General features: G+C 50.5%; 1 protein-coding gene across 2 annotated transcripts; it reads left to right on the forward strand.

Moving 5' to 3' along the window:
* The first annotated feature begins 954 nt into the window (after positions 1 to 954).
* Positions 955 to 12,679, forward strand: ILKAP (ILK associated serine/threonine phosphatase). Of its 2 annotated transcripts, XM_082287800.1 has the most exons (12): positions 955 to 1,103; positions 1,665 to 1,730; positions 2,130 to 2,186; positions 3,236 to 3,361; positions 4,241 to 4,367; positions 5,179 to 5,285; positions 5,757 to 5,850; positions 7,606 to 7,693; positions 8,944 to 9,065; positions 10,815 to 10,934; positions 12,198 to 12,279; positions 12,460 to 12,678. In XM_082287800.1, exons 1-12 carry the CDS (start codon positions 1,061 to 1,063, stop codon positions 12,598 to 12,600), a joined length of 1,173 nt encoding a protein of 390 aa, XP_082143926.1. In that variant the 5' UTR covers positions 955 to 1,060; the 3' UTR covers positions 12,601 to 12,678. The 2 variants fall into 2 exon arrangements, with proteins under 2 accessions (XP_082143926.1, XP_082143925.1); XM_082287799.1 differs by lacking the exon at positions 955 to 1,103 and having other exon boundaries at positions 1,416 to 1,730; positions 12,460 to 12,679.
* The last annotated feature ends 3,279 nt before the right edge of the window (positions 12,680 to 15,958 follow it).

Raw genomic sequence — 15,958 nt, forward strand, 5'->3', positions numbered from 1 at the left:
TGAGCTGGGGCAATGCAGGGGCCCAGGCTGCAACATCCTGGCTCCCACGGTCTTGGCAAGGACTAGATGGTACCATCCTAAATTTCAATGTAAGGGCCTAAGGGTGGAGAAACAGGGGGTACCTGAGGGGAGGCTCTTCCAGAATGGAGGCAGCTTCTGGCAGAGACGGGACCGGTGTCTGTCAGGGACCAGACACAGGTTCACTGGCCAGGGCTGTGTGGTGCTACCTGTGCCACAGACAAGACGCAGCCCGCTGAACGGCATCCTCCAGCCAAAGCCGAGCCATGCCTGAGGCCAGCAAACCTGCAGTGCAGACGGCTCGGCTGGAGGTCGGGGCCGAGGGAGACAGAGCTGCCCACTGGATGTGGCACACGGGCCATCCTTGCCATCTTACCAGCAGCGCTCTGGCCGGCACCGCGCTCCTCGTCATGGCCCTGGCACCCATTCCCTCGGCAAGGAATGCAAACCGGAGGTTTAAGCACGACTATAAGCCCAACCGGAAGGGAAATTCCACAGGGCAGCGGGTGGCACGGAAGACAGGCGGGCATCGGCGGGCAGGCTGGGGCCAGCGGCGGAGGGAGGCCGCACTCCCCGCTCTCCGGTTCCCGCCGGCGCTCCCTGCCGTGTGCCAGGGGGCAGTACTGCGGGTCCTGGCCGTCCGTGCGTACGTGAGGCTTGTTCGGTTCTGAAATAAATGTCGCATTTAACGCAACTCCCGTGCGCTGAGCGTCCTCTCCGGGGCCGGTGGGGTGGCAGCAGCGAGGCCGGCGGGAGGAGAGCTGAGGGCGGGCAGCGCCCACCCCCACGGAGGGTGCGCCCCCTCGCGGGCCTGTTCACGCCGGCGGGGCAAGGGGCGGGGTGTCGGCGCTGATTGGCAGCGCAGCCCCGCTTGCGATTGGTGGAGGGGACGTTACCGCGCCCCTGGGGGGCGGGGCCAGCGCGGTCCTTCCGCTGCCGCCGCCGAGCTGCGGGCTCGTTTCCGGCCCTCCGCGGGTGCGGGTTGGCCCGGGCTGGCATTGGCGGCCCGGCGCCGGGGCGGGCGGGAGCGGCGGCGGCGGCGATGGATCTGTTCGGGGATCTGCCCGAGCCCGGCGCCGCCGCGGGTGAGGCCGCGACCCGTTCGGGCCCGCGCTGTCCTTCGGGCCTGCCCGGCCTCGGCCCGTCGTCTCACCTGGGCTCGGCCTGGCAGGCTGCGGGCCCCGCTGGGCCTGCTGCAGCTCGGCCTGGGCAGCGTGGCTCCGCGCACAGCCAGGCCGCCGCTACAGGGAGCCTGAGGGGCAAGGGGGAGGGTGAGGGGACGGGTTAAAAATCTCTTGGGAAATTGCCGGGCTTGGTGGGCTTCGTGGTTTTCTTTTCCTCCGGGACTCCGTCCGCTGCGGTTTAGACCGTGTTGGAGCCTTTCCCCTCGCTGTGCTGCTGAGGGGTGTTAATGCGAGCTTAGTGGATTGCTAGCAGAAAGCCCCAAAAACCTGTCCTCAAGATAAAAGTTTACCTCAGCCCCAGGCAGGTGGTTATTTTGCTTGTGTAGTAGCTGCTAAAATTAGAGATGGAAGTAAGGCTCTCCTGGTTTACCACACCTGTGCTGGCTTGGGGACAGTCCTTTCAGACCAACTGTCCCCAGGAGTGCCTGTACTGGTTCCTTACTCTGCCCTGGTGCCTTGCAGGGAAAGATGCCCAGAAAGGGCCTTTGCTGTTTGATGACCTCCCACCATCCAGCAGTGCTGACTCAGGTATGGGTGCTCTGTTCCTGCCATTAGTTTGGTTTTCCATGTTTTCTGCATCAGCATCTCTTTCAGATGAAGTTTGTGTAAATCCTGTTCTTTGTTAGACAGAATAAAGACAGTGGGGTTATCGGTACTGGTGTGCAGACCAGCTGCATGCATCCTGTTTGGTTTTTTATAACCGGGGTGTTACAGATGTTCCACATATATTCTATAAAATGTTCTGTAAAAATGTTCCCTGGAACAAGTGCAAAGCCTAGATTTGGCCGACGAGTAACAGAAGTAGAAATTTGCCTCTCTTTGATAAACTTCCATAATTTCTTCACCTCAGGAGAGACCTAGGCAAAGCATTATTCCCTGAAAGGAACAAAGGTATTTAGTTATTTTTGTCTTTTTCTTGTGCTCCAGGAAAAGAAGGCTCTTTGCTCTTCGATGGTCTCCCACCAGCCAGCAGCAGTGACCCAGGTAAGGAGCTGTGCCACTCATTAGCCTCTTCTGAGCCACCTCTCTCAGGAAAGCCCAGGATGCAGCCTGTTGTGCTGGACATGTAGCAAGTTAACCTGGTGCTTATCTTTGCAGTCCACATTGGCTGACACTTCTTGTGGCAATTTGTGCCCCAGTTGTTTAAATCAGGATTCTGAATCTTAAAAAGTAAAATTAGGCCTGTTCCCAGAAGTACATTCCTGTCTTTTGGGGAGCCCTGTTCTCTGTCTGAAAGCTTCCTGCTTTGGGAGGGAGAGTATGCATGTGCCCTGGTGCAGCCACTGCCCTGGCTGCTTTTCTGCTGTAGGCAGAGGCTGCCTCCTTGTCCTGGCTGAAAATGGCTTCAAACCCACACTGCTGCTCTGGCAAGGCTTTCTGAATGCAGCCATGTGCTTGCTGTCACCTGGCAGGAGGTGAGATAATTCACTATACCCACATGAGACTAAATCTCCAGAAGGAAAAAGCCAGAGTTCTGATGTCAGGTTTTGCTTGCTGATTGTAATTTGTAGTCTTCTTCTGAACCCTCTAAAAAAAATGCACATTCAGAGTAATAAAATAAGTTTCTTTGCATTGTTGTAGGCAGAGATCATAGAGGAAAATAATAATACTAACCTAGAAATGTTCCATCCTGTAACATTCAATTCCTGAGCAAATAAACTGGGGGGAAAAAAAAAGCCTGGTAGCTAAGAAATAAAACCTGTGGGTTGTTGGGAAGAATCAGCAGCCTGCCAGCCAAACATAGCTGTCCTGTGCCTGAGGTGGAGTCACACAGCATGAAGTGGTGAAATCAGTACTCGCTGGTCGGGCAGTGATATGTGCCAGGGGTTGTATGTGCTGAGGGAAGCTGTGTGTGTGCATTTGTGGTTGGTTAGGGTGTCTTTTGCAGTAATAACTCTGGGCACTTAATGCTGTGTAAGTGTGTGAGCCTGCACTCCTGAGTGTGCTTTGCTATAAAAGGACCTGCTGCTGAATTTATGCAAGTAAAACAGTGCTGGAACACTTGAGCCACCTGCATTTTTGCTTTCTTTCAGCCTCCAGTGCTACTAAGCAAATCTCATCAGCAGGAAGCCAAGAGAAAGGGCAGAAGAGGAAATCCTTGGAGGAGGAGGAAGAGAAGAATGGCAGGGAAGAACTTGTGGAAAAGAAAGTTTGTAAAGGTTTTCAGACAGTTTGAAAACAAATGTACTCAATTTGTACTTTTGGCGTTGGGCTGAGTAAGTCCAGAACAAAGCTAAGCTTTGGTTCTTCAGTCTGCTTGCCTTTTCAGCCTCTTGTAGGAAACAAACTGCTGCAGGGGTCTGTGGAAATCCCTCGAGCTTCCTGGCTCTATCCATCTCCTGGGCCTTCTTACTGTCCCTGCTGAAGTAGCAGAAGCTGAGCAGCAGGCACCTCAGCACTGGCAGGATAAGTGCTTGTGCTGCTGAGAGGGGGATTGGGTGTGGAACCTCTCTAAGGCTAGGTCCACACCACTTTCTTTTGCCACATCCACAGATCTCTCTGCTGGCTGCTGAGGAAGCCAGAGAGGGGGAGAGATGGGCTTGTTACATACAGGGCCTTTGACTTCAGTGCCTGTGTGCTGTGTTACAGCTTTGGGAGCAAGATGTGTTCAGGGGTACAAAGGAAAGGACATCTCCTGGGAACATCAGACCTGGATTTCCTGTCCTTAGTGCACTCTTTAAAGCTGTGCTTTACTTAATCTGCAGTTTCAGTGCCACATGCTTCCCCTGCCCACCCTGTCCCCCACCCCTGTTCAGAAAGAGTCCTGTCCAATGCCCAGCAGTCCTGCTTGGCTACAGCTGCCTGCTAAAATGAGGGCAGGCTGCTTTTAGAGCTGCTGACCTTGGGGACACATAAAAGCCCATGTTACAAAATAAATATATCCTGTTCACCAGCAGATGCTAGATGTTGTGTTGCAGGACGAGGGCTGCGTTGCCAGGACAGGGCTCTGAAAGCTGAGAACTTACTGGTTTTTAGCTTGAGCTGAAGAGATGGAGGAGTTTGATTTGCATGCATGTGTCTGCTTTGTTCTCCTTTAGGATCAGTGGGCGTTCTTGGACTGAAGGGTTATGTGGCAGAGAGAAAAGGTGAGAGGGAAGACATGCAGGATGCACATGTCATCTTAAACGATATCACCGAGGAATGCCGGCCTCTGCCCTCCCAAATGTAAGTGGGCCCCAGCTGCCAGAACAGCCATCATGGGGGTGAGGGAGCTCCAGCTGGCTTCAGCTAAGCCCAGGAGATGACCCTTTTTGCTTTGAACAGCTGATGCTCTTGTCTGCCTGTATTGTGGTGTATGGTTTGGGCTTGTTATTAGGAGACCTGGGGTGAATCATCAGCTAGCTGTGTTTCCAGGCAATTCACAGGGCTTGTGTGTACAAAACCCTCCCTTTGAGGGGTGCTTAGTGGATTCAGTCACTGACTGTACAAGGACCATGAAGGCCCAGTAACTGGATGTTGATCCTTTGTTATCCAAATGTAAGTGGGTATGTAAAATTAAAAGAATGTTCTCAAGCATCACCCTGATACTGGATTTAGCTTTAGTACTGTCCCAAGAGGTTTGTGTGCTGAGAGATCCAAGTTTTTTTGTCTGTGGCATAGTTGGGACAAGTTTAGGCATGGAAGGTACTGTAGGATTGGCTAGACTGATACCTGTAATGTTGGAGAGTTGCAGTGTTCTTGAGGTGAAATGATTACCTGCTTTTATCCTGAATTGGGGTCTGTAAACCCTTTAGCCCTTCATTTTCTTGAGGAGGGGAAAATTACAAGAAAGTTCTCAGCTCAGTGCTGGAGCATGTAAACTATGTAAATGCTGAATGGATGTGCTCAGAGACCTGCTACCTTCTGTACCTAGGAGTGCAGGATTTTCAGTCTGGCTGACACTGGGCAGGGTATTAAGGAGAAGAATGTACTCAATCCCATTCCCTGGCTGATGGCCTTTCTTAACCTCTTTCTGCTACTTTTTGTTCCCTCACAGCACACGTGTCTCATACTTTGCTGTTTTTGATGGCCACGGGGGAGTCCGAGCCTCAAAATTTGCAGCACAGAATCTACACCAAAACCTGATTAAGAAATTTCCTAAAGGTGAGAGGAGTAGAGCAAGGGCTGTAGGACAACCACCACCTTTTCTGTGTTGGCAGTGGATAGGGAAACTGATCTGTTTGGGTGTAGTCCTACAGTACTCATTCCTTATTCCCAGAGGCCTTGCAAGACTGCTCTGTCTTCTGGGGAAGAGGGCTGGAAGCCTTTTTGGCACAAGGGGGCAAGGAGCCAATTGTGACTTGCTAAGCAAGTGTGAGATGTGCTGTTGCCAGTTTTGGCAGTGCCACTTCAAGTGTGAAAATACTCCTGTGGTAGAGAGGTTCATGTCACAAACTCTCCACATACACTGCTGCCCAGGTTTCTGGTAGGGTAAGGCCAGGATGTGCCCCAGCTGCTCTGCAGAGTTCCAAGAGATGCACTGCCTGACTGAATGTTGGATGAGCAAAGGGACAGACGAGGATAGATTGGATATGTTTTACTTGGAGCTTAGTTGCTGTTTTTTCTGTCTGACAGGTGAAGTAGCCAGCGTGGAGAAAACTGTGAAGAGATGCCTTTTGGACACCTTCAAACACACAGATGAAGAGTTTCTAAAGCAGGCATCCAGCCAGTAAGTGCTAATGCTTTCTGTTCTTTTATATTTCTTAGCGTGCATCTCTGAGGTCTGAGCAGAGGAAACCTCCCTTGTGTCATGCCTGTGCTTTGGCAAAACTCCACACAGCTCCACTGTGTCAGGCTGTGACTCTGCCAGCTGAGTGCTTGCTAGACCTAGATCGTGCCATGTTCTGGTCTTACTCTATGGTAAGTGGTCTATAGGATCCCTTAGACTAAAATTAGTGTCCCTCATGAGGGAAGGAAGCAAAACAGGTCCAAGGGCCACCTGTGTCCTTATCAGGGCCTCTTGTTTGCCTTCCTTTTAAAGACTTGCCATGTTGCTGAGGGACTTTTCCCATACTGCCTAAGGTGGGATCTCTGTGTTGATGGCATCGGAGTGTGGCAGGAGGGGATCTGTAGAGGCCACTAAGCTTTCTTTAGAGCTGTGCTTGCCAGGCTAAAACACATCCCTGAGGTAGCTTTTAATGCCCTGTGTTGAAAGACCTAACTCCCCCAATGTAAGTTTAAATCTTGCTTTCTTCAACTCTTTAGAAAACAGAGATGTTGATGAAGAGTATCCCTCTGTGGGGTAAATGCCAGCCTGCCTTGCAGCTGGGTGTGGAGTGCCAAGCACCCTGACCTTCTCTGTCTCTGCTGAGCTGATACACCAACTGTGTGGACTAGGGAAGATGTAGATTGCATTTCAAATACAGTCACTTTGTTACCAATCCTTTACACGTGTTTGGCTTGGTTTTTTACTGTTATTTCACAGTGACATCTCTATCACAGATGGAGAGACTTTTGATGCATTTGATTCTGCAATTTCCTGAAAATGTTCAATTTTAAGCAAATTGCAAACTGGCTCAGTCTCTTAAGCCTAATCAGAGCAACAAGTTTGACCAGGCAAAAGGAAGATGCTTTCTTGAGTCTGTCACAATAGTGTCTTTCTCAAACCAGCCTCTGGTCAGAAACATGACTTATGACAAAGTCACTACAAAGGATTGATAGCAATAGCTGTAATGATGCTGAAATGAATCATGTTCATTCAGCCACACCTTCAAAATAAGGAAAAACCAGATGAAATGTGTCTAGAAATTAGTTTCTTGACGCTAGTTTCAGTGAAGAATGGCATCATAGCCAGGCTTTTTTGTGGAGAGGATTAGTCTGGCAGCTGTAATCTAAGAAATGCTTCTCATCTTACGTAGGGCTCTAGAGATAAAAGCTTAGCTACAGGAAGTGAAATAGGAGGAGAGTGACTGAGTGAGTGGTGGTGCTGCTGAGGTGGGGAGGGGGCAGGGATACTGTGAAAAAAGGAAGGAAAATGCAGCAGAAATGCCTTCTTTTTTGCTTACAGAGTTGGCCGTGCCTTTCTTTTGCTGAAAAGAAGAAGCAGGAGTGTGGGGTGCTTGTTTGCTTGTGATGCTATAGCTGTTGGGCAGCCATTAGGACTGAGCCTGTTCTGCTCACATATGAGGTTTCCTGGGAGCTGAGTGTGAGGAGGAGTTGGTGTGGGAGCTGTGGTTGGCAGTGCTTACACCGGCTGGGCATTGGCTGTGCATTCAGAAGTCCGTAGTCTGTAGTTCCTCTGTCCTTGTCCAGTTTGCTGTTTATTACCAACCTGAGCTGCTTGCAGGCAGCTGCTGTGGCCGTGTGCTACCTGACTGCTGTGTGTTGGCACATGACTCTTCTTTGAGTCCCCAAGAACACTCTGTAATTAAACTTCTTAAGCATTGTGTTTCCCCTTCAGTAATGTCATTTTTGTTCCCTTCAGGAAGCCAGCATGGAAGGATGGCTCCACAGCTACTTGTGTATTAGCTGTTGACAATATTCTCTACATAGCCAACCTTGGGGACAGCCGGGTAAGCAGAATGGAGACCACTGATGGCATCTTTATTCTGCCCAGAGCTGTGTGGTTTCTTTGGTTTGTTTGTTTGGGATGTCTGAGTTGTCAGGAGCTACTCAACTGTTCCTACAAAGCATCTTGGTTTGGGTGGGTACAGAGTACTTCTGTGTTGTCTCTCATAGTGTAAAACAGTGGGGTGTGAAAGCTCTCACTTTTGGTGCTAAATATTTCACAGTATCTGGAACAGATATTTCAGTTGGAAGGGACCTATGACAACCATCTGGTCCAACTGCCTGACCAGTTCAGGGCTGCCCTAAAGTGACACCATTGCCCAAATGACTCTTAGACACTGACAGTCTGGGGCATCAACCACCTCTCCAGGAAGCCTGGTGCAGTATTTGATTATACAGAAAGAAAGTTTCTCTTTAAAGAAACACTTCCTGATATCTGGCCTGAACCTCCCCTGGCCCTGCTTTGAGATCAGCATTCCCGTGAGATCGGCACTTCCCTCTCCATGCCCCCTCCTCAGGAAGCTGCAGAGGGGGATAAGGCTGTCCCTCAGCCTCCTTCTCTCCAAACTAGACAAACCCAGAGCCCTCAGCCTCCTCCCAGGACACGTCTTCCAGCCCCAGCACCAGCGTGGTTCTCCTCTCCTGGACACACTCAAGCACCTTCCCATCATCTTTAACGCTGGAGCGCTGTGGGTGAGGCCGCCCCAGTGCTGGGCACAGCCGGACCATCCCCTCTCCTGACCCGCTGGCCACGCTGTGTCCGGTGCCCCCAGGATGCCATTTGCCCTCCTGGCGATGGTTCCTACTGAGCTGCTGCCAACCAGCACCCCCAGATCCTTTCAGCAGGGCTGCTCCCAGCTGCTCCTCTCCCAGCTTACACTTGTGCTCGGTGTTGCTCCACCCTGGGCGCAGAATCCAGCACTTGGATTTAGTAATTCTGTGCCACTGGCAATTGCCTGATGGTGCATCTATCCAGGTCCCTCTGCAAGGCCTCTTGTCCCTCCAGAGAGTCCACAGCACTCCCCATTTGGTATCGTCAGCAAACTTGGTAATGGTGCATTCAACTCTTGCATCCAGATCGCTGATAGAAGTACTGAACAGCACCTCCTGCCTAGGGATGAGCCCTGAGAAACACCACTGGCCACCAGTCACTGGCCTGATGTAGGAAGGACCATTCACTACAATTTGGAGCTCTCTCTCAAGAAATGGTTGCTGTGGTGTGGTGTTGTTTGATGATGGTCTTTTGTCAGCACAGGCGATTCTGTGTCGTTACAATGAAGAGAGTCAGAAGCACACAGCCTTAAGCCTCAGTAAGGAGCATAACCCCACCCAGTATGAGGAGCGTATGCGGATACAGAAAGCTGGGGGAAACGTCAGGTAAGTGCCTGAGGGTGTGAATGAGCTAATTAAACCCTAGCCTAATTTTGGGCCTGAGCACTGAGGTTTTGAAGTTTCCTGAACCCAGTATGCGTCCTAGTTGAGAGCTTGGAGAGAATCTGTCGCTGCCTGTGGGAAGCACAGTGGTGCCTGAGGCATGGAAGGGTTCAGTTACTGGAGTTGGTTGAGGTGGGCTGGTTTCACAGAGCCTTACGATGGCCAAGGCAGGACCCATGTGAAAGGCTGGCCATGGGACTCCAGCATAGGCATGCTTAAGCTTGACCTACAGATTTTGACCTACAGAGCTGGACTGGATTGTTGAAGAAGTAACTGCTTTCTGCACATTGTGATGCTGAACAGAACTCATTTCCTTGCAGCATGACTCCCCTCCCTGTCATGTGAGAGAGAGCATGGTTTGAGGGAGCACAAAAGGCCCTCCAGCTGGTGTTGTTCCCCTGGGGTTAGCTGATGCACTGAGGCTGTCTGCAATAGGAGGGAGTTTTCTGGAGCCAAAATGTGATTATCATAATGTTCCTGTGCAAAAAGGAGTTCATGGTTGTTTGGAGAGCTGGTGCCAAACACAACAGCTGAGTCTTATTTCCCTGGCTAGGTTCTCTCTTTTTTGAAGGCTGTTTCTTGATCTAGTGGCATCTTCACAAAGAGAGGATTCAGTGCAGGTGAAGTATCTTCATGCCTGTGGAGGCAAAATGCAGCCAGGGTGGAGAGGGGTGGGCTCAGTTCTGTTATGCTGCCGTGTCTGGAGTGCTTTGTTCCCTTATCTCTGGAGAGCACATGCTGCACTTACGCATAGCACCGATCTCTCTTTGCACATGGCAAAGAGATGGCCCAGTGTCTGTTAGCTCATTTCAGAACTGGTCCCTGACTTCCTGGGAGCCTCTCCCACTGCTTGTAGTTCAATATTTTGGGCCCAAGAGATAAGCCACAAAGTGTGTGAGCATCAGATCTCTTCTCTGTGACATGCCTTGCTTCTTGCTTTTATCTCAAGCGGGGCTGCTTGGACTACAAGATGAATGAGCTTTGTGTATTCCCAGAGGGCACAGAAGAGCCTTTTTGGAAAGATGATTGTTGGAAAGGTGAAGTGTGGGAAGCTGTTTCTCTAGGGAGCTTGGTTAATTAGAAAAGCTTAACAAACCAGAGCTGTTTCCTAAGGGGTATTGTAACTTAGGTTTCACAGAACTGCGTGCTGCAATCAGTGGTTACTAAAGGCCAAGTGATCAGGAGCTGAACATGCCGTGTTTCTCACTCCAGGGAACTGCCCACAGCTGAGCCAGTCTGTAGGGGTTGATGTCCTGATAGACGGGACACAGGAGGGGCTGCTGGCTCAGACCTCTTGCCTCTGCCACTCTGTGCTTCTAGTGAAGAGTAGTTTGCTGGATATCTTGCCAAAACATAATCTCTGTATTCAAACTGTGCCACTGGGAGTTCAGCTCACATATAGCTCTTCCTTCCCCAGTTTGCTAGGCTAAGCCAGACTTGAGTTAGGGCAGGGTGACAGAAAACAGCCTTGAAGTCTCCTGACTTCTTTTCCTCCTCCCCCTCACCACTTGTTTCCCAGTGCTTCACACAAACGTACAGAAAGGGAAGGAGCCTTTGAAGGGAAGATTTGAACTTGCTGGGGAAGTGGGTCATTGTCTGTAGGCAGATGGATGCACGAAGTGTCCCCATCAGGCAGTGCAGTGAGATACACAGGTGTGGGGAGGGCTCTCAGTGCTTTCTTTCCTTGTGCAGGGACGGAAGAGTCCTGGGAGTGCTGGAGGTTTCCCGCTCCATTGGGGATGGCCAGTACAAACGCTGTGGTGTTATCTCTGTGCCAGATATCAAACGCTGCCAACTCACACACAATGACAGGTAAAGTGTGCCCTTGCATGGGGGGTTGTCTGTTCCACCTCTGCTCAGCAGAAACCACACAGCCCTGTTTGATCTGCTGCGAGAGCCAAGGCACTTCAGATTGATCTCCCCAGAATTAGAGGATGCTCTTACTACTGATGTCTCTCTGTTTCTGTTCGTTATCAGAACAGTGGGATAATGCTGCTGCTCTGCCAGGATACTGTGAAGGCTCCTCTTGGAAGAACCAGCCTCATAGCAATAGCATACACAAGCCTTAGATGTCCTTTGTGCTCTGATTAAGTTCACACACCAGTGTTCAAGCAGGCTTGAGTTCTTGGGTCTCCATCCTGTCCAAGAGTTGTTTCTAGCAGCTGTAGTGCCCATAAATACTTTTGCATTCGGCTCTGATATTTGAAGATTTGAGGTACTTTTCCATTATATGATTGGCAACAACAAATTGCAGTGAGCCTGCTGACTCTCAGAGGTGAGAGTGTAACCCAGTACTGCTGCTTTTTCTGGGATTAGAGTTCCATATCAAGTGATCCACTAAAATATTTCTAAAGATACTCTTGAGTATCAGGCACTGAAATGATGTCTTCAGAGGCATGTGCAGGCTGACCACTTCTGTAGGTTGGTTGTAGTTTTCCTTGTCCTGGTGACTCTGGTTAGGGCTCCTGGCTAATACAGTTCCCTGTGCAGGCAGGGAGTGCCCAGCAGGCTGTCTCCCCCATCCAAAGGGGGATGCTGTCCTTGCCTTGGGCTTTGTATCTCCTCAACCTTCTGAAGCTTGTGGCAATATTTTGTGTCAGAGTTTTCTGATCACAATTGTGTCACGTGCTTTTCTTTTGAATTTGTGTATTTAAATTACCACATACCTCAGGAGTGTAGAAATGTTAAGTGATGTACATGAGGGATTTAGCTGTGTTTCTCTGTTTCCTTGCATTAGCTGCTTCACAGGGAAAATACATGTATGGAAAGGACTCAAAGGAAAGAAGCAGTTCTTAGAGAAACAATAGAGCATTTGACCAGTATGTTATATATGATCTTGACAGTGTTGTAGGACTGCCAGGATGTCCTGATCTAGGTCTTGCATTAGTTGCCTGGCTCTTTGGCCTGTATTTCGAATTGCCATGAATCATAGTTCAAAGGGATTTTCAGACAAGCTTTTGTGGCATCTTCCCTTTGGATCGGAGCATGGATGTTCATAAAATAGATTGGAGGGATTTTGCTGTAGCTGGGGAGCCAAAAATTCAGGCTTGGAACCTGTCTCCACTTGATTTCCAGGTTCATTCTGATAGCGTGTGATGGCCTCTTTAAAGTGTTTACACCAGAAGAAGCTGTGAACTTCATTGTGTCCTGCCTGGAGGTGAGGAGACGGCAGCGTGGGGGCTGGGTTTGTCGCTGCAGAGGGCATGAAATGGACTGCTGGAGAATCCTCCCTTATTCCCTAGGTTGCCTGTGTTTGTTTTGCTTCCCAATGCTTGGAAAATACGATGTGCGTGTGCCTACCTTTGCTGGGAGCAATCGAATTTCTTTGTCCCAACAGGATAAGAATATCCAGATGAGAGAAGGGAAGCTGGAGGCAGATGCTCGATACGAAGCTGCCTGTAACAGACTGGCCAACAAGGCAGTGCAGCGAGGGTCGGCCGACAACGTCACGGTCATGGTGGTCCGGATAGAGCACTGAGGGATGAGGTGTGGTGGATGTAAGGAAAGGGAGAGGTCTGTGTGCATGCACGTGTGGCTGGGGGAGGGTGGGTCCTGCTGGATGCTCTTCAGTGTAAATAAAGATGGTTTTTTTTCTAATAGGTTTAGCTCACTTAGCTAGTAGGGTTGAATGTCTTGGCAAACACAGTAAATTCACTTGGCAGGGGTGCTAGCAAGAGGCATCTTGAGGGCATGAGTTCTGCCAGCTGTTTCAAATGGGGCAGTTCTGCTATCCGTATCCTTGAGTTTTGTGCAGGACTCTGGGAGAGTCCAGAGTTCCAGGACTCAGTGGGAGCTCCAGGACAAGGCTGTACCATACAGGTGGTGAAGTGCTTAGGCCACCAGCTTGGGATGTGGTATGGGCTGTCCTCTTCACACTGGGTAGGAAATCTTTTGACTCTGAAGCTGGGCTGTGAGGTTGCCTGCAGCTGAGGGACACAAACAGTGCTTGCAGAGCAGCAGCATACCTGCCCTGTGCTGGCAGAACATGTTGGAGTTTTACCAGTGTTAGTATGGAAAAAGTGGCTGGAGTTTGCTCCTGATGTTTTTTGGAAAAAGTGTTTTCACCAAATGGACTTGCCAGGCAGCTGAGCTACAGGCAGGCTCTATGCTTGTCTGTGCTATCTGAGGAGAAGGCATCTCAGGTTTTAGGTACTAATAAGTGTCTGGTATCTCATCCTGTCTCAGTGCCTCTACCAGCTGTTGCTGCAGTCAGTGTGCTATTTTCCAGAGAAAATTTGGCTTAAGACCAAATGACAGAATGAAAGCTAAATGGATCAGGCTACCTAAGCACTTAAGTTTCCAATTTCCCACCCTGTGTGTGAGCAGGCAGTGAGGGAGGTGAGCTGAGGGGTCTGCACAGTGGTTACCTCCTTGCTCTGATGAGGCACAGCTGCTGTAGTCCCAGGGGAGGTGGACAAGGGTCATGTGGTGGTGCCTGCTGTTTGTGCATAGCCCTGTGCAGGGCTGTGAGGCTTCCCTGGCTCCTGTATCTCTGGAACTTGGGAAGATGGTTCCCAGCTCCTGGGGTGTTTTCTGGAGCACACAATAGCTGTCCTGTTTGGGACAGCTGGCTTGACCATCTTACCTCTATTTCTGCTCCAACAGTAGTCAGTTACACTTCGTGGGCTTAGGCTAAGAGTTAGGCTAATGCAGCCTGGTGCACACTGACTCTCTGCATCTCCTGCAGAGGGCTGAGGAAGGAAGTGGCCCTCAGGCACAGATTTTGAGTAGTGCTTGTCCTCTGCCAGCTTGTTCTGCTCCCAGCCATTCCTGTGTACTCTGATGTAAGGTTGCACTGCAGGATGAGCTGAGAGGGAATGCCTTTGTTAGCAGCACACTCTCCTGTTTCTACTCTTGAAAGGCAAATTTGGAGAGCCCAGACAGTAGCTTGGAGTTGCTTCTGTTTGTGGCAAAAGAAATGCTGATGGCAAATTTCAGAAAGGTAACTTGATTTCCCTTCTCAGCTCCCCCTTTTTTCCCACCTCTTGCACTGTGCCATGCTGCAAGAGCTGAGCCCCAGCTTGGGGGCTCCTTCCAGGAGGTCACTCTGAATTCCAATGCAAGAGTTGGTGAGAGGGATGTTAGCTTGTCTTTTCTCTGACTGTTTTTCCTCCCCCTCCTTCCTCTTACAACACTGCTTTTCTTCCTTTAGGAAAAGTTCTGAAAGTACAGCTCCAGCTAGGATTGGAATATGCAGTGTTATGGTACAGTTACTAACAATTACCATAAAATGTCCATTTTTCATGGCAAAGGGGAAAAGGAAGGAGCAGGTCTCAGCACACTTAGGAGTAGCCAGCCAGGTAGAAAAGCAGGCTCAGCCTCAGCTTTAGTGGAAGTAAAAAAACTGTTTGCTTTAATTTCCCAGTAAGGCAGAGTCTGCAGGAGGTTTCCTGAAAAATCACTCCTTGCCCCAGTGCTCAGCAGCATCCTGCTGCTGAGGAGAGCTCCAAGACCACCCCAGGGTGGCTCATGCATGAGTGCTCTGCATGCAGTTCTCTCCTGTGGGGCTGACTGAACTTCTGTCCCCTTCCAACACTTGAATGACACTTCCAGTACCTCTGACTTAATCAGCTTTTTCAGTTTTGTGATCAAGTGCACTGGGCTCTTGGTATCTCACCTGCACAGGACAGCTCACAGCTGGGCAAGTCCTGCTTCCAGACACTGAGTCTTTCTGTACCTTCTCAAGTGTGTGTAGTAGGAAGAGAGGCAGCTGATCAGAGTGAGGCTACCTTGGCTCATCGTGTGTGGGGACTGGGAGGTGCTGCCAGGGCCAAGTTCCTCAGCTGGGCAGGAGCTGCAGTGGCCTCATGCCTGCCAGGAGCCTGCTGCCCACCTGATCAGCTGGGGGAGAAGCACAACGTTGCTCTCAGAAACAAGTTCTCTTTGCTTTGGGAGAAGTCAGCATTGAAACTGCACAGCCAGAGACTGTCCCCTCCTTCCCAGATCCAAACACCCCTACCCATAAATGCTGCATTAACAGCTACTTCACCGGGCTCCTCAAGGAGATGCAGCCTGTGGAGAAGGGCAGGCGGAGCCAGGGACGTCCCTGGGAGAAGGTGGGGCTAGGTACTGCTCAGGCTATCTTGCAGTGTTGCTGGCACAACTTGCCCAGTACTCAGTGCTACTAGGAAATCAAACGCCCAGCCTTCCTGGTCCTTGTCCTGCAGCCCTGGCTTGGTCACGTAGGCCTGTGCCCATCCTCAGCTCAGGCAGCTATCGGAGCCAGAGCAAAGCGTATCTGTGCTGCCCACAGCCTGGGCCCTGTGCCACAGGCAGGGAGTGCCTGGTGTGGGAAGTCACAGGACAGGAATCTGCTTTAATTGAATGGGCGGCATTATTGGGAGTTGGCTTTGATGATTAGTGCAAAGATGTTGGCTCCTGCCAGCAAACCTTCACTGCTCATACACTGCAGGGCAGCCAAAGCAATACATTGTCTGGCTTGGGCTGCTGAGACTGCGTCTGGGCAGGGAAGGGAAGTCCACTAAGGGCAAAAATGGACGTGTCGGGCTTTGTACCAGGTATGGTGGGAGCTGAGCCCTGGGGAGAAGGCAACCATCTGCTGCCACTGTCAGCAGTGTTTTCCAAGATAAACTTCTAGGCCTAACCTTTAGATAAAAGTGAATGCCTTTAGGTCCTGGTCAGACTGCTTTATTATTATTATCATCATCATCTTCATGATCTTTTGTCCATCCTCAGCTGGCTCTGTAGCGTGAGCAGTATCGGACCAGACTGCAGTTCCTGCATGAGCAAATGCTCTTCCCTAGGCGTGGTGCTGAGCAGGGGAGACGTGATGGTTGGCAGAGGGAAGAGTCTGGCCACTCCTGGCACGAGTTTCT

This window comes from Coloeus monedula (assembly GCF_965178545.1).
Source record: "Coloeus monedula genome assembly, chromosome: 10".
Taxonomy (NCBI): Eukaryota; Metazoa; Chordata; class Aves; order Passeriformes; family Corvidae; genus Coloeus; species Coloeus monedula.

Coding starts and splice junctions, on each gene's coding strand:
- ILKAP (XM_082287799.1), top strand. CDS start 1,547: ATGGAAGTAAGGCTCTCCTGGTTTACCACACCTGTGCTGGCTTGGGGA. Junction 9,066..10,814: donor AAAGCTGGGGGAAACGTCAG/GTAAGTGCCTGA, acceptor TTCCTTGTGCAG/GGACGGAAGAGTCCTGGGAG. Junction 12,280..12,459: donor TCATTGTGTCCTGCCTGGAG/GTGAGGAGACGG, acceptor TTGTCCCAACAG/GATAAGAATATCCAGATGAG.